Source organism: Ambystoma mexicanum, chromosome 9 (genome assembly GCF_040938575.1).
Source record: "Ambystoma mexicanum isolate Mex_15411 chromosome 9, UKY_AmexF1_1, whole genome shotgun sequence".
NCBI lineage: Eukaryota > Metazoa > Chordata > Amphibia > Caudata > Ambystomatidae > Ambystoma > Ambystoma mexicanum.
Genome location: NC_090931.1, coordinates 780,640,147 through 780,660,870, shown reverse-complemented (window position 1 = coordinate 780,660,870; position 20,724 = coordinate 780,640,147). Strand labels below are relative to the sequence as shown.

At 45.4% G+C, this 20,724-nt stretch overlaps 1 protein-coding gene across 2 annotated transcripts in view; it reads left to right on the top strand.

Annotated features, from left to right (window-relative positions):
- DNAH7 (dynein axonemal heavy chain 7) overlaps nt 1–20,724 on the top strand; it is a 1,167,586-nt gene that overhangs the window by 281,516 nt on the left and 865,346 nt on the right. For both annotated transcript variants that reach the window (XM_069615701.1, XM_069615700.1), the window contains one exon: nt 18,525–19,210. In XM_069615701.1, coding sequence (XP_069471802.1) covers nt 18,525–19,210 — 686 coding nt within the window. The remainder of the gene's footprint in view (nt 1–18,524; nt 19,211–20,724) is intronic.

The following is a 20,724-nucleotide window of genomic DNA, read 5'->3' as shown; positions in this document are numbered from 1 at the left end:
GGGCGTTCAACCTACCAGCGCCTTCAGACCATACCAATGGTATATAAGGCGCTATACAAATGCAAAATAACCATAACAATAACAGTTCACAGCGCACTAATAAATACGCTGTGAAACACCTTCCTTTCCTGAAGCGCTCGCCTGTTAACGTGAAAACAAAAGGTTCTTTAACTTTAACATAAACAATGCGCGAAAGGTCGCTTTTAAGATCTATGCTTCCCAGGACTATTCTGCAAAATTCTGGTTTCAAAGTCAGCGTTACAACTCCACACAGCGTCAGATTTCTAACTTCTAAATGTGCAGCGTTCCCTGGCAAAATCACAGTTTAGAGTCTTTAAAGTTTAAACAGAATGTGCTGAAGCTTGCTAAATCTCACTTGTTAATTGAAGACAGCAGACAGACCACAGCATACTTTCTTTACTCTTCTGACTTCAAATGTCCAAAAAGGGGTGAGCCCTAAGGGAACTAATAAAAGCCTGAAGACATGACTGTCTTATCTAAAAGTAATGATGAAAGGCAATTTAGAATGGACTGCCAGGACAATCTGCTCTCCACATTCTAAATTATTTCCTTACTGAGGGAGTCCACCATCTAGGCCTGGGTTTGAGCCCAATCCACCATTTTGACTGCACAACTCTGCAGATCTCTGAGAAAATGCATTAAGGAAAACAGGCAATCATTTAACATTGCACACAAACCCACAACCCTCATACTTGTGCACTCTGCAGACTCGGTATGTCCTAGTTCTTGGTCTAACCCTTCCTACATGACCTTTGATGTCCCTGACAGGAGCACACACTCCACATTAGAAGGCCGGACGGTCCCGCAGGTCATCAGGTAAGCGTTACAGAATTTGACACTCCTTTCAATATTATATACCACCTTCCCTTAATTACCTGAATACCTGTGCCCCTAGCCTGCAGGTAAACATTTAGGAACTGTATTGAAATGAGTATCTACTGACTCTGTAGGCTTTCTTGAAAAGTTCTTTAACAGAATAGTTCTCTTGGAAAGGCTGTCTCAATTCAGCTCAGTTGCACAAAACCCTTTCCGAGCAATGACAGTATTCACGGTTTATTTTCCATAAGTACTTCTTAATTCTTCCCTACTATGACAGTTTCCCCTGTTTTCTGTGAAGTACCTTGTTCCCTGTTAGGCAGTTCTTAAAGAATCTATATTTCCAGCTGAAGGCCTTTTCCTCTTTGACACTAGATTTCTTTTCTAGATAATCCCTCCTCAGGTTGTGCAGAATATGTATTTCAGGATATGCCTTTGGTTTTTCTTTACTGTTACACTTGTTACACTGACTATTTACATTACTAAGCTCCTAAGAACTTACTTGCCCTGGTGCAGTAACAAATGGTTTCTTCATCTACATTGCTGCACACAAGGGAAATAATGAGTTTTCTTCGGTCCTGCGCCGTGTGCACATTTGTGGATGTAGATTTCTGTCTATTTTGTTTCTCACATCGCTGCTGCTTCCCCAACGTGACGCACTCGGCATGGCCTCCACCGCTCTGTTTACTGTGTTGCTGGAATACGACGTACTCTGTCAATTACGAAACAGGCTTTCAACGTCTGTGCACATATACAGGTTAAATCCTCTAATATCACTTGCAACAAACTCTTGATCCTGAGCTGCCTTCTCAATTAAAACATACCTAGTGTTCAAGTCTTGCATATACACGTTACATTCTGCTGCTGTGCTTTTAATTACACTGACAACAATGTAAACGTTCAGGAAATGCTATAGACAACGTTGCTCAGTCTCTTCAAAAAAATCTAAAGGTTAGGTTTTAACTATATAGAGTCTCAACCTTCCATTTTTCATTTCTTTTCATGGAATGATGATGCTCTAAACAATCTCGGCACTTATCTGAGTTATGCAGTTTCTTGTGAGATGACATGAGATTTCCTGTGAGATCTTCTTCAGTTTTCCCTTAGTTAATTACTGGAGCTCTGGTTGCTGTGACCTTCCTTGGACATGACAGTAATGAAAGGCAGTTTAGAATCTTCTTTCAGATTTTAAACTTCAATTTAATTGTAACTGGAGACTGGACTTGTTCAATCTCAAATGGACATTGTAACATGGACTGAACTTGTTTTTCCCCTAAGAGCAATGGTCTTACTTGAAAGCCATACCAACTCACCTACCTGATACTCCGGAGCTGATCGACGCTCAGAGGCAGCAAACTTCTTGTAGCTTAACTTACTCCTTTGAAATGCCTCTATAACCCTTTTGAGATTCTCACGCATAGTCTTCAGCCTGCTCTCAACATCGGGAACCTCTACCTCCTCCATGCTCACTTCATTAAGAAATCTTGGATGTAAGCCCTTGTTCTCAAAGAATGGAGACCTGTACGTGGAATCTTTGGATGTGTTATTATGACAAAATTCTGCCAGTGAACAGGAGAACTGAGAGGTTGGCCAAAACCCAATTAAGGTAAGCGTGGAGAGCACTCAAGGCTATTCTCAGAAGAGTGTGAGTGGAGTCAAGGGTCCAAAATGAGGCCACACAGTGAAGCACACACTAATTCAATTTAGACAACTAAGTACACAGATACTATACTATATTTATTCTAGGCCCAGAACACACACTAGAAAATGAAACAAGCAGCTGATAATATTACACAACACTTCATTACTTCATTATAAACATATAAACAGTCGCCATAGGTTCTTATAAATGCATTCAATGACTTAAACAATAAAAGAAGGTAAGTGATAATGCAGTAAGATGGAACCAAGTCACAAGAACTATGCCTGCACTTCAGAAGTCCAATCCCTATGAAAAGTGGGGCCTTGTGCCCAAAAGTCACAAAGCTTGTCCGCAGAAAATGTCTTGAGTAGGCAAGGTTCTTGTTTTGATGAATGTTCAAGAGAAGATGAGCAACAAAGTTACTGGTAGGTAAAAATATGTTTCTATCTTTTAGGTAAAACTGCTTCAGACGCGATGATCAAAAAGCAGTGGAGTGGAATATGTCAGGTTTAGTCCAAGGTTTATTGTAAGGAGAACAGGGGGAGACAAATGCTACACGTTTACTTACCCCCTGACACCGATTTTCCCATATGACTAGGTGGGACGGCTGGGCGTTGTTGGAGGTAGGTTTTCCCGCTGTTGATTCTAGTGTGTCAGGCTCCTGTAATGTTGTACTCATTCATTGATTCATTTTAATACTGTACGTGTTGTTGGTTGGGCCTGTGAGTGTTGTTGGTTGGGCCTTAACTCTAGTTATTCAGTGTTTTTGATCTTTCCCTGGCCAAGATGGAGGTCTTGACCCTCGTTTTGATTGGTCAGGGGAAGGTTCCTGGTCAGTTGGTGAACATTCACAACTGCTTTTGATTGTCAACTGCCCAGCTTTGACGGTCTGTAATTTTCAGCCCCTATAAACTGGGCATAATTCCTTCAAGAAGTCATTTCTTGGAAGATAATACAGGAGGAACACCTCCGGACAGGAAAATAGGAAGACTAACGAAGTGCAGCGGAAGGCATCCTGAAGAAAAGGTAAGTAGTTTGCTATCAACTAGTAAAGGTAGTAAGAGATGTAAATATTGTGCAGTTGTATGGAAAGTATCAACTGTAAATAATCCTTGGAACCTTTCCATAAAGTTGCAGCTGTTTATTGATTACTTGCCTGTGTCATTACACATCGCTAGGCTCGAGTGCCAGAGAAAATCGTTAATTCCTTGTTCTGTTGTCAAGGGAACCAGCAAGCGTCAGGGCTTCCCTTTAAAAGAAGTTATTTCTTGGTTGCCGTTTGCGCGCACAACTGTTTTTGCTAGCACATGCTGCGTGGCTGGTTTTGGTAACTAATAAATAAGCACGGGCAGCGTGTGATCTGGAGACATTAAGCAGAGGCAGTACAGTAAATTCCTGTGTGTTTTGGGGACTAATGGATATGCGTAGGGCAGCGCAGTAATAGTTTCTGAAGTGAGGAATGGCGCAGAAGTCAGAATACTTGAAAAAAGACTTTACCAAACGGGACTCCTGGAGGCTCCTCTCCAATATTCAGCACGTTTGGCAGACGACATGCGAGGAATCCACTCCCAACTCTGCTTACACAGATATCCACCAAAACAGATCTCCAGGATCTCCTTGCAGAAATTAGAAAGGAAATCCACAAAAGCACTGAGGAGCTCTCCCATAAGATTTTAGCACTGGACAAAAGAGTGTAGGAGACGGAGCAGCAGGTTTCTGAAGCGGAAAACACTTTGTGTGAGCAATCATATAAAGTGTGGGAATGCTCCAACAGGCTGGAAGCCCTAAAGGCCCGGTGTGAGACCTTGGAGGGCAAGCAGGATGATGGTGAGAACCGCACTCAAGGAATAACATCTGGATTCGTGGGATTTCCCCGGTGGTGCAAGATGATGAGCTACCAGAGTTGGTGGAGGACCTCTTTTGCCACATTCTGAAACTTCGCGACAAAGCAGCTGTCAAATTGGACAGGACACACCGAACAAGGGCACATTGTCCTTTCTGCAGGATAGACCCCCAGATGTACTGTCTCGAGTTCATTTTTTCAAGGTGAAGAAACGCATAATGGCGGAAGTGAGAACCTCAATGACCATCACATTTCGTAACATGTCCCTATCCTTGTATCAGGTCCTGGCCTCTGCTACTTTGACAAAACGAAGGACACTCCGCCCATTAACTGAGTGGCTACAGAAGAGGGAGGTGACCTACAGGTGGGTGTTCCCCACTGCACTTCTCTTCATCAGGGAAGCTAATGGTCTGTCCGTATGATGAAGGAGGTTGAGGGTCTGATGATAGATGGGGAGGTTGGGGAGGAAGAGGCAGGGGTAGAAGTCCTGAGCTCGGGCACTAGGCAGGAGGGAGCACAGACATGGCTGAAGGAGGGCAGGAGTAGGAAAGTTAAGGGTCCACTCAGGAAGACTTGAGGAAGCCGGGACCTACTGAAACAATGCGGGGTGCTTATGTCGCTTTTAAAAAGAGCAGCTACTGATACACCGGATGGGTGGGGAGCTACACATCCCCTAATAGGGGTAAGGTGGGGATCTGGAGGGTTCGGTACCTACTGCAGGGGTGGACCTAAGAGGAATGATTGGGGAGTAGGGCTGGGTTTATGGCTATGAGGGTGGAGGGGGTTAAACAGGGCATGGGTTAGGTGCAGTTGATTGCCTTCCAAGTTGGATCCCCAGTTGGGATACTAGATCTCGGAATTAGAGGTGTGGGGGCTGGGGGGAGGGTGGGGTGGGGAAACAGACTTCCTGTTAAAGCTACTTGGCTGTGGGGGCTGCACTCTGGTGGGTGCATTCTTGGTTGTTGGGGGGGTTTATGTTACAACAATTCACTGTGGGGCTGACGTTGATTCAAAATACATATGTATGTACTTATGATTTTCGGGGCAAAGGGGTGCATTATTTGGGGTCAGCATATGAAATATGGCTAGTACAACAGAGGGTCAGGAGGGTGACGACTGTATCCATGTGTGCACATGGAATGTTCAAGGGTTGAATTCTCAGATGAAAAAGTCTGTAGTGAGGAAATTAAGCGAAATGTCCCTCTCCGTAGCCTTCCTCAAGGAGACCCATTTACTTGCAAGGGATGAAAAGAGGTTGCATCATAAGTCATTCCCAAGACAGTTTTTTGCCTCAGCTGATAGGAAGACAAAGGGGGTAGCTATATTAGTGCACAAGAAGGTTCCCTTATCTAAGATCATTGTCCTATGGGATCCTCTGTGTAGGTATGTGCTTATTAAGGGCCTACTATGGGAACGCATGTTCACACTAAATTCTCTATATGCCCCCAATAACGGACAGGATGCTTTCCTAGAGGACTTCCTCCTACGTGCGCTTCCCTGTGTGGAGGGACAAATGCTGATGGGAGGGGATTTCAATTTTGGTGCCCAATGCCCTGGTGGATAAGACTTTACCTCCTACCAGACTTGATTTTAAACATGCAATATCTTTTGCATCTCCCCTTCGGGAACTAGGGGTGGGGGAGGCTTGGAGGCTATTCCATGGGGAAGAGAGGGATTTTTCGTTCGACTTGCATGTTTATGGGGGCTTCTCTAAACTAGATCTCCAACTGATCTTTAATGACCTGTATCCATGTGTTTGGGGGGGAGGGGAGATAAATACACGGACTCCCCAGTCTCGCTCGCTATTTCTGTGATGGGTAGGCCGGAGAGAACAAGATGTCCATGGAAATTATATGACCCGGTACTGTGAGACTCTGCTCTATTTAGAGAGATCAGTGAGGTGATAACTAATTATTTCCAAGAAAATAAGCCCTCAGGTCCTCCCCTGGGAACTGTGCAGGATGCCATGAAGGCGGTGGTTAGGGGGGGGAACTAATTAGCAAAACCGCGGTGTACACCAGGGAAAGGCACCTCATTCGGGTAGGACTAGAACAGGTCCTGAAAACAGCGAAGGAGGAACACAAGATGGTGCCGATAGCACGTAAGAAATTAGAAGAACACTTGGCAGAGAGAACGCCCCAAGCAATGCTCAAAACTAGACGGTACTATTATGCCAAGGGCAACCGAGCAAATCTTCTCCTGGTGGCGAAATGGAAGAAACTCCAAAATCCTAATACAGTGCAGGCCTAACAGAATTCTCAAGGGGTGTTACAGAAGGGTGAAGCTGTTAAAAGGGGTATACTTGAAGATCACTTTAGGGCTGTCTTCCGGGCAGAGGACGGTCCGATCCAGAGATCAACTAAAAACCTAGAAAACACGGGTCTGCCAAGACTGTCTGCAGAGGAGAGGGGAGACTTGGAAGTTCCGATTTCTCCGGGAGAAGTTGAATGAGCCATTAAATCTCTGAAAAATAACACTCCAGGGCCCGATCGATTCACTGTTCCTTTCTATAAAAAGTTCAGGTCCATTTTGGTCTCCCCCCTAGTAGATCTCTTTAATTCAGTTTTAGATTAGGGCAGAGGGGCTCCCTCCATGGGGTTTCAAGCACGGTACTAATCCCTAAACTGGGTAAAGATCCAACGCTATGTGACTTTTACCGTCCCATCACACTCACCAATATAGATTTGAAGATATTCTCTCAAATTCTTGAGCGCAGACTGATGGAGGCTCTACCAAAGATTATCGACAGTGGCCAAACTGGGCTCATCTCGGGACGCAGCACGCATGATAATGTGCGCGTGCCCTGAATCTTTTGGAAGTGGGATATTTATCGGAGGTTGATATGGGGATAATTGCACTTAATGCCCATAAAGCTTTTGACAGGGTGGGATGGTTTTATTTTCAGGGGGTTATGGAGAAAATAGGAATCGGTGTGGGCTTCATGAAATGTGTTATGGCAGTTTACAGGGAATAGTCACCTTACATCTGGGTCAACGGGGTACTCTCCACTAACTTGCCAATAACTAGAGATACATGGCAGGGCTGTCCGTTGTTCCCACTGATATTTGCTTAGAGTGTCGAGCCACTGGCCTGCTATATTAGGAATAACGGGAACCTAAGCGGAATAGAAATTAAGGGGGTACGTTATAAGGCTTCTCTTTACACAGATGACATTCTGCTAACTCTGCAGAATCTTTGAACCTCTCTGGGGGAAATGCTGGGCGAACTAGAGGAATTTGGTCGGGTCTCCGGCTTTAAGATTAACTAGAACAAATTCCATGGTCTAAATGTCTCCCTGCGACCACAAGAACTACCCCTAGTTGTTTGTCTGGCCCTGATATAATGGTCCCGGCAATCTATTCCCTACTTAGGAGTACAACTCCCCAGTAGAATCTCTGAAGTCTACAGGAGAAACTGCCCACCTCTTTTCCAAGAGCTTTTTGAGGACCTTACTAGATGGGGGAGACAAGAAATCTCTTGGTTTGGCAGAACTGCTGCTGTAAATCTGGATCTCATCCCTTGGCTACTTTACCTCTGCCTGGCACTCGGAGCTTCGCACACTACAAGGAAAAATCTTTAAGTTCATATGGGCCAACAAACAGGCGAGAATCACAAGGTGGGTATTATTGAAACTGGTGAGATTGGGGGTTTTGGGGGTCCCGTGTATGTTCCGTTACAATTTAGCCACACAGTTGTCCCATGCGTTTACCTGGGCAGATGATGGGATGCAGCCGAAATGGAAAACTACAGAACAAGTACATTCTGCGGTCGCACTCTCTCAACTCCCATATATGGAGAAAAGGGTCCTAATGAAAAGTTCAGGTTGCCAGCTTCTGACAATGACCAAAAATACACTTTATTACATGGGAAGGGCTCTACGAAGATCGGGTGCTACACTGGGGATGGGCCAGTTGACCCTGATCTGGAACAACCCAGACTTCCAGCCAGGTGTTAATGTAAGGTGGTTTGATGCTTGGCGGGCTGGGAGGGCTCACTCACTTCCAACTATTGTTTAGTTAGGGTGAACCGCTGACCTTTAACAAGTGGAAGACTGCTTTTAACATATCTGAAAGGGAAAGGTTTCACTATACTCAAATGAGACACTGGGCTTCTCACTCTCACACGAAAAGGAGTGCCACTAGGCCGTTGAACACTCTTGAACTGAATATTCAGGGGGGTCTCCAAACCCTGTGTCTCTCAGCTGTACAAATTATTGACCCCATTTCACATCTTCCATCCATGACCAAATGGGCAGAGAACATAAGGGAAGTAATTGAGGATGACGCCTGGTTAGGAATATGTACATGGATGCATACGTCCTCAAAGTGTCACAGACAGGGAATGTATGCATACACTTTGTTATCATTGGTACCTGACCCGAGAAAGACTGCACTGCATGTCCAGAGATTACTCAGCGTGCTGCTGGCGTGGGTGTTCAGAAGAGGGCTCTCTCTCATAAGGTGTGGACATGTAAGAAGATGGTTCTATTCTGGAAGGAAGATCTATCCAAAATGAAAGATATTATGAGACTGTTGCTGCCTATGGACCCATGGGTGGTGATATTGGGGGACACAAGCAATGGGGTATTCCCCTTAATGCGGCTTATGTCTACATGAATAGGTTATCTACTCCTATCGGCTAAGTTGATTATAGCCTGAAATTGGAAATCGGTAGAGGGTTCAGTCATCCAGATATGGTGGGTAAAGATATGGGATACTCTGGTGGCTGACAAAATGACTGCCCTGTATGAGGGGAGGTATGCCAAATACATTGCCATCTGGACACTCTTCATCAAATTCGCGGACAAGTACCCACGTGGTGTAAGTAAACCCCCAATCATGCAACAATTTCCAACATTGTAAATATGACTGTTGGGGGGGATTGGGTCCAAATATGTGACCATGGACTGTCCTGTTTTCCTATATGGAAGGAATTTGATGCTGTGCTCTGTGATTGGCCTCTTGTTGGCCTTGCCAATATGTGGCTCTGAAAATATGATCAGTGAGCTTTTGTCATGTCCCACAGTGTATTAAATAAACGATTTGGGAAAAAAAAGAAATCATCGAGAAGGCGGGCCTCCCCACACCCCTGTTGAGAGAAAAGGCTAAGAGCCATGTCCCTGTTGCGCCTTCAAGGAAAAGACCAAGGCTAAGACCTGCACGCCCTCGAGCCTGAGAGAGAAGACTCTGACCCTTCGAGTCGGCAGGCACAGTCCTCGTCCGTCGAAGACTCAGTCGAGTCACGGGTCGATTCCATCGAGGCCTCCATCGATAGCGTAGAAGCCTTTGATGCGGATAGCGTTAAAACCCTTGATGCAATAGCGTTGAAACCCTCCATGCTGTCGAGGGAAATTGAAGACATTTAAACCACTTCGTAAAAAGAATTTTTTCAAGTCCTTATCTTCTATTTTCGAAGAACATGAGCCCTCTGACAGGACACTCTGTCCTTTGGGCTTGAATATGGCACACCCAATGTCCCTGAGGCCCTCATATAAGAGGAATTTAGAATGAGGGACCTGTATGACAACCTGCAAACAGCAAATGGCCTTGACACTTCCCCAGAATGGAATTTGGGAAGCCCCATCCAGCAGAACATGCTGATGCATCCTACGGACAGTTAATGTCTAAGGAGGAAGAATTTTCGGGATTGGGCAGACCCCCCCCCCCCCCCCACCCCTTTTCGAGCAAGATCACCTCACAGACATCTTGGACAAGGGCGCTCAAAAGGACCCTGTGTTACCATTCCATATAGCCCATTAAAAAAGGGTGAAGTCTAACTGGGAGGTGCCAGAGACAAGCCCGGATGTGAGTACAAATCTTACAAAAATGTACAGACCTTCGAATAGTGACCCGAGTATCTGTCAGGAAACCCAACACCGGAAAGCTTGGTGGTCCAAGCTGCAACGTCCATCTCAAGACAATCTGCATATACCACAATAACACCGGACAGGGACGACAAGCGTTCCGACGCAATGGCAAAAACAGTATTTTCAGCCAGGAGTATGGCTTTGAAGTCAATCAGTGCCACTTGTGCACTTGCTACGTTTCCTAGACCTTGTGGGATATTTAAAAAACAAATAATCATTATTGGATTTTTCATAACGCGCTTAAACCTTTAGTTTGGTTTCTTAGCGCAGATCTGGGATTCAAACCTATGTTGCTCTGCATGGTCTTGCTTCCAAGACCAGCAAGTTGCCCCTGTGCTATCCTCTGTTTCGTTTTTGTATATCCATGGGGCTGAACACATTCCCGAAAGAGAGGAGAGAGAAGGCTTTCGGAAAATTGTGAAGGATGGAAAGGAAGCTATGTGCAAGTCTCTCCAATCGGGGTTGGACTCTGCCGACAGCATTAGCAGACCTATGGCGGCGAGCACTGTCATAGGCAGATTTGCATGATTGAGGAAGTCTGGCTTTGTACCGCTCATGCAATCTAGACTTCTCAACAATGCCCTTTGATGGCACTCAGCTTTTTGGCAGCAAGGCTGACGAGAGCCTAGAGAAGCTGCAGACCGAAAAAGCAGCAGCCAAGTCACTTGGGGCTGCCGTCAGACAGCCACAAGCTCTGCTCCCAGGTGCACCAGCTTGGAGAGGTAGGTCCTTTCGCTACTACTACTCATTTGGAAGAGTGAGTGACTGGCAGGTCAAAGAAAGTTCCCTCATGGTGGACGAGGAAGAGGTGCCAAGTCCACCCATGTAACGACTTCTTTATCCTCATCCACTGCTTCAGCCGATTCAAAACCTCTCTGAGGCCTTAATCGACAAGACTCCAGAGGGAGGCAGACTCACTCACCATCTGCAAGAATGGCAAGGCATTTCTTAAGATGCTTGGGCATTGGAAAAGTAGCCCGGGGGTACTGACTCCCATTTTTAAGAAGGCCTTGAGATCATCCACTGGGGAGCCACTCTTACAAAACTCTGGATCCATTCCTTTTGCAGGAAATTTTGAGTCTGCTAGAGAAAGGTGCTATAGAACCAGTACCTGTGACTGAGAGGAACAAAGGGTGGTACCCCCATTACTTTTTGATTTCCAAGACGGACGAAGGATTGAGACCCATTTTGGACTTCAGACACTTGACTTGGCCTTGCCACCGAGGGTGAGGGCTCAATACATTCTGCAAATGGTCACCAAATTCCAGAGTGCCCAGTGGCTTCCTGCCTTTGACTTTTTGAGGATGCTCAGCCTCATGGCGTCTTGCATTTTCCTGGTGCCATAGGCTCTCAGGTTCCAGTGTTCTCGGTTTTGTGGCAAGATATCAAATCTACTTCAGGTTCCGAGCAGGGTCGCACAGTATCTCCTGTGGTGGACTTGTGAGGACAATATTCTGAAGGGGGAACCTTTTTGGCAGCCACGGCCGGAGATTACAGTAGTTACGGATGGCTCACTCACAGGGTGGGGAGTCCATGCCAATGACCTGACTGCCAGCAGCGTTAGTCTCCATCGGAGTCCAAACTACACATCAAACCTTTGGAGCTGAGGGAAATCAGACTAGCGCTAAAGGTCTTTCTGCCCTCTGTACAGGGAAAGAATGTCCTGATAATGACGGACAACACAATACCATGTAGTACCTCAACAACAGAGGAGGTGTAGGGTCACTGCCACTGTGCAGAGAGGCAATGCAGCTCTGGTTCTGGGCAAATTAAGAAGGAATCTCCTTATCAGCACTTCACCTAGCCAGATAGGAGAACACAGAGTTGGACGCTTTGAGCAGGCAGAGCACAGTCTCCCATGAGTGGGAACTAGCTCAGGAAGTCCATCATGAGATCTTTACCCATTGGGGAACCCCTCAAGTAGATCAGTACGCAGCCAGTGTCAACCGGAAGTGCGAGCTGTTCTACTCCAGGGAATTTCCCCCGAGAGGAGCTCTAAGGACGCATTCGTAGTGGACTGGGAGTTTCCACCCCTGTACGCGTTTACCCCCATCCCCGTCATTCCTCAAGTAATCAGGCTGAGAAAGTTTGGGCAATCCATAATGCTAATTGCTCAGGATTGGGCTAGGAGGACGTGGTACCCGGACCTTCCGCCTTCCAAGGCGTCTTCCACAAAGCGAGGACCTTCTCTCGTGAGAGGAAGGTCGGGTTCTCCATTCAGGGGTCAAGACACTCAACCTTCATGCATGGTTTCTTAGACGTTGAGATACAAGGTTTGTGACCTACCGGAAGACGTAATGGAGATTTTGCTTTCGGCCAGAAGGCCAGCAACAAAGTCTCTGTATTGCTGATGTTGGAACTAGTTCTGCAGCTGGTGCAGGGAGAAGAATGTGGATCCTTTGGGAACCACCAAATGGTACTTTGCAGCGTTTTCAATTTTTTTAAGCGCCCCTCTGAAGATGCCTCTTACTTCAAGATGCTGCTGATTATTCCTTTCTAAAGGGAATCACAAATTTGTTCCCTCCTATCCCATTTCTGGTTCCAGGTTGGGATTTAAATCTACTACTCAAATTCCCTATGTGTGCTCCCTTTGAGACTCTTCACGCCTGTCCATTGAGGCTTTTGACATTTAAGACAATCTTACTAATTGCTTCAACATCCGCCCGCAGGGTGAGCAATTTACAAGCTTTATCACGTAAGCCACCGCTCACAACTTTTTATAGGGACAAAGATGTCTTGAGAGTTAAACCCACTTTTCTTCCAAAAGTACTTTCTGACTTATATGCAGAAAATTGTAATGCCAATTTTCTACCCTCCACCACACCCTACCAAGGAGGAAGAAATACTGCATGGACTAGAACCTAAGAGAGCGCTGTGCTTCTACATATCACGCCTGGCTAAATTAAGGCAGGACGACCAGCTTTTTGTGGGTTACACCGACATAAGTTGAGTCTGGCATTTACCAAACAAATGTTATCCAAATGGATAATTCTGTGTATTACAGAATGTTATAGGCTTGCGGGAAAAGATCCCCCATAAGGTTTGCGAGCTCACTCCACAAAGGTCATGGCTACTTCTTCTAGCTTACAGAGAGGAGTGCTGATGGGTGACATTTGTGCGGTCTTCTATCCATAGCTTCACAAAGCACTATTGCCTAGACTCTGCTTGAGGTAAGGAAGTGGGATTTGGAAAGGCGGTTCTACGTTCATTTCATGACAAAATGTGAGAATTTTATTTTCTGAAAATTCTTGCTCCATCCTCCAAATCTCATACTACTTTGGGATTCTATCCAAAGATGAGGAATACGTGGGAGGACACAATCCATTCTCAGAACAAGTTACTTACCCCTAGTAACGTTCTTTCGACTGGATGTTTCTCCCACGTATTCCACATCGGCCTTCCAATCCTGCTGTGCAGTATAATTTCCATGCGTTACTCCTTGTGTTCCTTCAGCGTTTAATATTGTCTTGGTCACGCTAATGCCGGTTATCCTGTGGGTTGAAGGCAAAAAAACAGAACTGAAGTAACGGGCACACCAAACACAAAAGTAACGGGCACAGTGCCTGCTATTTACCTTCAATGACGTCAACCACGATGACGAAAACAAAGTTCAGATGTGGCTGATTCTGGAAGGGAAGAAATCTAAAGATGAGGAATATGTGGGAGGAACATCCAGTCGAAAAAAAACGTTACCATGGGTAAGTAACTTGTTCTTCTCTGATTTACCTGCTGCCTCAATTAAGAGATTTCAATTGATTGATATCATGACTGTCCGTCTCATCTTTGGTGTTTCTGATAGTCATCATATCTCTGCCACCCACACGCCTCTAGACTAGCTCTTTGTAAAGGTGCAGATGACTATTATAACTTTGTTTTGTCCACAAATCTCACCACAATGTTGTCGTTTCCTACCTTTGTGACTTGGTCCATCCCTACCCTCCATTGTGTCACCTTTGATCAGTGGGTACGACGTTCATTCATTGCCCATTTTTTTTCTTTCGCGATACTTTTTGCCGAAATTTCGTTGCCCAAAAAAAAACATTGAAAAATGTAGCAGGGGGAGGGCATATAAGGTGTAAGATGGGGTGGTGTATAGGGAATAAATAATGATGATATACTTCACCTTTATCTCCCTGGCAGAACCTCCTCCTCGACTCTCGGTGGGTGTCCAGTCATAATGTCGAATACAATAATATCGAAAGTCAAAATGTCGAAAATAAAAATGTCGAATTACAAAAATGTCGAATTTTTTTCGATTTTTTTTTTTCGAATTAATGTTCAAATAAATAATTAATTAATTATATTTTATAAAACATATATTTTTTAAATGGTTAAAGGTATATCCATGGTGAGTGGGGGGGATGGGGAGGAGGGGGGGGGGTAGGGGTAGGGGTTTGGGATGGGGTTTTTTAATAATTAATTATTTAATTAATGTTTTATTAAATACTTTTTAAAAAAAATTAAAGGTATATCCATGGGGGGTGTTGGGGGGGATGGGGAGGAGTGGAGGGTTGGGGTAGGGGTTTGGGATGGGGGGTCTGGGGGGGGACCCCCCCCAATAAAAAACGTTAGTATGTGTGACATTTTACATAGTTATTTTAACATTGGTTTTTCGATTTTTTTTCGACATTTTATTTTTGAATTAATTACTTTTTCTATTATATGTATGTGGTTTCGACATTTTTGAATTCGACATTTTTGAATTCGACATTTTTGTAATTCGACATTATTTTTTCGATATTATGACTATAAACCCTCTCGGTGTTATATGAACTTGGTTCTTAACTTTCTAAGAAGAAAACCTTTCAAGCCTTGGGCTTCCTGTGATTTTGACCTCCTCTCCTGTGAGACTAGTTCCTAGATCCAGTCACGTCTGCCAGCCGGACGAGCAAGCTTGCGCTCTCTTTTGTAAGGAGCCTGATACCGTTTTTCATGCTGATTTGGTGATTCTCAGAACTGTTGCCTCTTTCTTCAGCCCAAGCCAGCTAATCCACCAGTAGCACATACTCTGGATGTGGCTAGGATTTTAAGGATTTATTTGGACAGGGCAAGGCCTTTTTGCAGTTCTAACAACCCTTTTTTTGCATAAGGTGGTGTCCACTTGGACCTAAGGCTGCAAAGTCCATAATTGCCAGATGGACCAAGTCTTGCATTTCTGCGGCATCTAAAAACTCGGCCGAACTCTTTAAAATTTGCAAGGAGCTGGCCAACCCTGCTGCAGTCTCTACCCCTCCTGTTGCCTCCCAGGCTCTTTGCAATGCCCTTGCCTCTCACTTCATTTAAAAAACCCAGGACATCCTGTCCACCCTCTCCACCCGCACTCCTCCTCTTCCCTCTCCATCTGTGCTTGCTGACCCTCCTTTAGCCACCCTCCCACCATCCTTCTCGTCCTTTCCTCTTTTCACCCCTGACGAGGTTGCTAGACAAGTCCGATATATGATAGCCTCTTCAAAACAGGTTCATCCCTGTTCCTCTAAAACCATCAAGGACCACATTGACATCCTCGCTCCGGCCCTTGCTGATTTTTGCAACCACACCTTTGCCTCTGGATCCTTCCCCTCCCCTCTGAAGCACTCCTTTGTGCATCCTCTTCTCAAGAAACCCACAGCTGATCCTCCTTGTCCAGCTAACTATCGCCCAATTTCCATTAGTCCCTTTCTTGGCAAACTCCTGGAAAAGTTGGCCATCTCTCAGCTTAACCTTCATTCCAATTCTGTTGGCTGTCTCCATGACCACCAGTCTGGCTACAGAGCTGCCAGAAGCACGGAAACTGCTCTCCTAAACATCCGTGAAGATCTGCTCACCAACCTTGACTCTAACATTCCCTCTGTCCTCATCCTCCTCGATCTCTCTTCTGCCTTCGACACAGTCAACCATACCATCCTGCTCAACCGTTTCCGTGAAAACTTGGGTATCACTGATCAGGCTCTGGCCTGGCTGACCTCTTTCCTCTCAGATCGACCCTCCCAGGTCCAACTTGGGTCCTTCCTTTCATCTATCTTCCTCTCTACCTGTGGTGTCCCCCAGGGGTCTAACCTCTCGCCCTGGCTTTTCAACCAATACCTGGCAACTCTCGCCCACTGCATTGCCATTTTCTGCTCAAATTTCCAGTACTACGCTGACGACACTCGACTCATTTTCAGGCTGCCCTCTGCCACCTCCTCTCCCTCTCTCATCTCCGATTGCCTAACTGCCATTCAAGATTGGTGTGCCGCCAATGATCTTTGTCTGAATGCCAGCAAGACGGAGGTCCTCCTCATCGGCACACCTTCACCATCCTTTCCCCTCATTCTCTGGCCTGCCTCCCTTGGCCCTCCTCCTACCCCCACCTGAGAGGCTAAGAACCTCGGGGTCATCTTTGACTCCACCATTTCCTTCTCCGCCCACATCTCTGAGGTCTCTAAAAAGTCAAATTTCCGACTGCACCTCCTCAGAGGTACTCTGCCTTTCCTCTCCTTCCCCCAGAAGCTCATGGTATCTCAAGCTCTGGTTCTCTCTAGCTTGGACCATTGTAACAGCCTCTTTCTAAATCTACCTGCCTCTACTCTCCGCCCTCTGCAACTAATCCAGAACAGGACTGCGAGACTTGTCCTTGGCCTCAAGCCCTGGGATCGTATCTCTCCAGCTCTGAAATCTCTTCACTGGCTCCCAGTGGATGCAAGGATTAAATTCAAAACCCTCTGCATTTTCCACAAGGCTTTCTGGGGCCTGGGTCCAAAATACCTTCAGCTATCTCTCCGCAAATACCTCCCCTCTCGAGCTCTTCGCTCCTCTACCTCCAACTCACTCAGGGTCAGTCGTTTTTCTAAGAAACGAGCTGGGGGTAGATCTCTGTCTTCGGCTGGGGCCTCCCTCTGGAACAGCCTCCCTGCCATTCTAAAACTTGAGGAGAACCATCTCCGGTTCTGGAAGCACCTCAAGACCTTCCTCTTTTCTTCTGCCTTCGCTCCCCCTCTCCCCTGCTGATCTGTTCTCTCTTGGCACCGTGCACCTGGCCACCCTCTGTCTTTTGGGCCCAGGTACCTGCTCATCCTGTCACCCTCCTGCACTGGCTCCGGGCCACCCCTTGCACTGGGGTCTGTATATGTACCCATACAGCCCCCCCTTTTTCTTCCTGCACTTATCGGACCTACCCTGTCTGCTGCCTTAAACCTAGCACTTGCAAATTGCTGGCTGCATTACCACTGTTTATTGCCTTTATTATTTATTTATTGTTATTTATCTGTTTCTCCTCTGCTTCGCACTTTCCACCTCTCCCCCCTTCCATGCACTTTTCCTCTCCCCCCTCTCCCATGCACTTGCACGTTCTCAATGTCACTGGGCCTAGTAAGATCGCTGTTTTGTTCTCCCCTGTTCCCCTCCCCTCCCCTCCCTTGCCTTGTCGTGCTCTGAAACACTTGTGTACGAGCGCGATAGAAATAAAATATCAATCAATCAATCATCAGATCTAAGGTACCAGTAGATTTTCAAAAGTATGTGCTCATTTCTGAATTGGGGCGGCACGTGGACTACTCCCTATGTGGTCTGTGTGCACTATTCCCTGAATATTTCCTCTTTTGGCCAGGAGTTACTGAGTAACATATTTGCATAAAGCCGACTGTCAGTGCTGCACCCCTCCCAGGAAATATTTTTCTATGGTAATCTGCCCAAGATGTCGGCAAGGAGGGATAGTCAATGAGAATAAATGACCTTCCTGGTGATTCAGCTGCTGCTAGCCGCTCTCCCTCCTTCACAGCAGCCACCTGCCTATCCCCTTGTGTCTATGGTAATGGCATTACACTACTGCTTGGTGTAAAAAGTAAGAACTAGCAGTTTGGCAGCTGGACCCTTCTGTCTAGGGGAGAGTGGCACGTGGGCGCATAGTGGACTGTTGGCCTGGGGGGGGGGGGGATTTCACATTCCAAACTGATTTGCTGCTTTGTGCAGCACCTTTGGAGCAGTTGTACGCTCTGACCGGCTGCAGGAACAGGCTTTCCAACAAATTGTGAAGGCGCGAGAGCCTCAATCTAAAATCAGAAACAAATTAGCATCCTGATGATTCAGGTATTTTCAAATAATAGCAGGTTTACAAATTGCCTTGGTTGTTAAGTTGATATCAATGTTTTCAACTGTGGGACATCTTGCTCATTCTACTATTAAACAAAGAAAATAAATAGTGTATATGCTGACTTTAAAATAACAGAATAACATGTTTTATTGTCTTTGTCATGTATTTTCCCTTTAATATGATTGATTATCTTTCTTTTCAAATATGACCTTTCAGCTGCTATCCCAAATATGGATGGTTTCTTTAGAATGAGCGTATTTCTAACATGGCTATTTTGCCTTTACTTCAGATCGATCAGATTAATGTTGAAGAGGAAGCATTTGGGTGGAGTTCCTCACAATATCCTCAGCGTAAAAAGGTCCAAGAAGCTCTTAATCCTTTTCTTCGGCTCTACGACACCACGGTCGAGTTCAACACGAAATACAAGAACTGGATGGAAGGGCCATATACTTCCGTGAACCCAGATACAGTAGAACAAGATGTTGGAAACTACTGGCGAGGACTGTACAAACTGGAAAAAGGCTTCAGCAATACTCCTAATGCGCTGACCATTGCCTCCACCATCAAAGCCAAAGTGGAGGAATTCCGAGATCACATTCCCCTGATCCAGGTGCTCTGCAACCCTGGACTGCGGGACCGCCACTGGGATGCAATGTCAGAAATTGTAGGCCGTCCGCTTAAACCTCCGCCAGACGCAAATGTCACCCAGTTTATCGAAATGAAACTGGAACCTTTTTTGCCAAGTTTTGACGGCATCAGTGAAGCAGCGAGCAAGGAGTTCTCACTGGAGAAGGCCATGGAGAAAATGATTTCCGAGTGGGATATAATGGAGTTCGCGCTCCTCCCGTACAGAGAAACCGGGACATATATTTTGTCATCGGTGGATGACATCCAGATGTTACTGGATGATCACATTGTCAAGACGCAGACCATGCGTGGGTCACCGTTTATTAAGGCTTTTGAAAAGGAAATCAGGTAACACATTTTCTAATGACCTCTTGTTCTATTTTATCATTTTGAAAATCCCACTTAATGGAGGACGGCAGATGCAAAAAATCATTGGCAAAGCCAACAGAGCTACCTTTGTAAATTTAGAGGGTATGTAGAGGGCGTTACCCTTTACCTTTGCAAATCCAAACTTATCGGCTTTGACCTCAGATGATAATGTAACGGGTAATACCCTCATAATCTACTTGCAACATTGAGAGATTATGTAAGGGTCATTCTTACAATAGATCAAAAAGTCGCTGTCCAACAATTTGAAAATTGCGCATCCACACTTTTGGCTTGTGATTTTGGGGAGTAGCGTGTTGCAATTGCCTGTAAACCATGAGTGTACTTGATGTGTTGGTGATCAAACGGAATGTCTCCTTTCTGCATGCTGGGGCGGGGGAGGCTTTTTTCTTGCCATAACATTGCGTTGTTTAGAGTTAGCCAATGCTCAAGATTTATAAGACTTGCAAAGAAAAGCCCATACACAGGGTAAAATGTCTATGGTTGTTCATCGACGTTGAGACACTTCTCCCTTTGACAATACATATTTATAGTGACACAGTATTTTGATTGTGTCCTTATTCTATGCTTTTTCTTTGAAACTATAATAATAAGTAGCCATTCCGCAGTGGAATGTCAATAGTGGTGTTCGCTTAGTCCTTCATTTTGTGGTGTGCAAATGCCTGGGTTTATTTTCTGCAAATCTTCAAGAGATATGTTTGTCGCTGGTATTGATATTTATAGTGGATAGATTCGCCGTATTTCTTTTGTTACGAAGCATAACATTTACATTTTGGGGTTTCGTGCTTCGTTTAACGGAATGCATGATAATTAAGTTCTTATGTTAAGTGGGGGTTTGTGCAGTGCAAATGCATCGAAGGAGTTTATGCCGCTCGTGTCCAAGAGAAGGAGGGGAACGTAACAGTGACGCATGTAGAAGAGGTGGATTTTGAGAAATGTACGTAAAGCAGCGTGGTGTCATGTTCGCCATTTTCAGTTCCGCAGGAGCTGCTGACCCCTAGTACACCAGTGAGAGCGTGCAGCTACCCATTTCACTTTTAGTCTCACTGACACTCCCAAAGGAACATGAAAACGGGATAAAATACCAAACGCCAGAAACTCACAGCTCATCTTGGAACTCTGCAAAGGATAGAAGAACAGCAGTAATACCTAGTTAATTCTAATCTTAGACTTCCTTATTCAACTCCACCAAAATGATTTCCCCCTCCAAAAACCTCACATTTGCTGAATGCCCATGCGAGAAGCCTTAGGGTGAGGAAAAAAGGTAACTTCTTTGTCCTTTGTTTTCAAAGACTAATTGGTCTTTCTGGGCTGATGTCACCAAGATCGGACTGGGCCATTACATTTGCACAGGCACCAAAGAAAAACGATCCCACACTTGCAAATGGCAAATGTGTCCTTTCATGACAGACAGTTTGAGAAGTACCCAAGGAGGGGATATTTGGTAAAATGTGTTGCAAATAGTGCATTTTAAA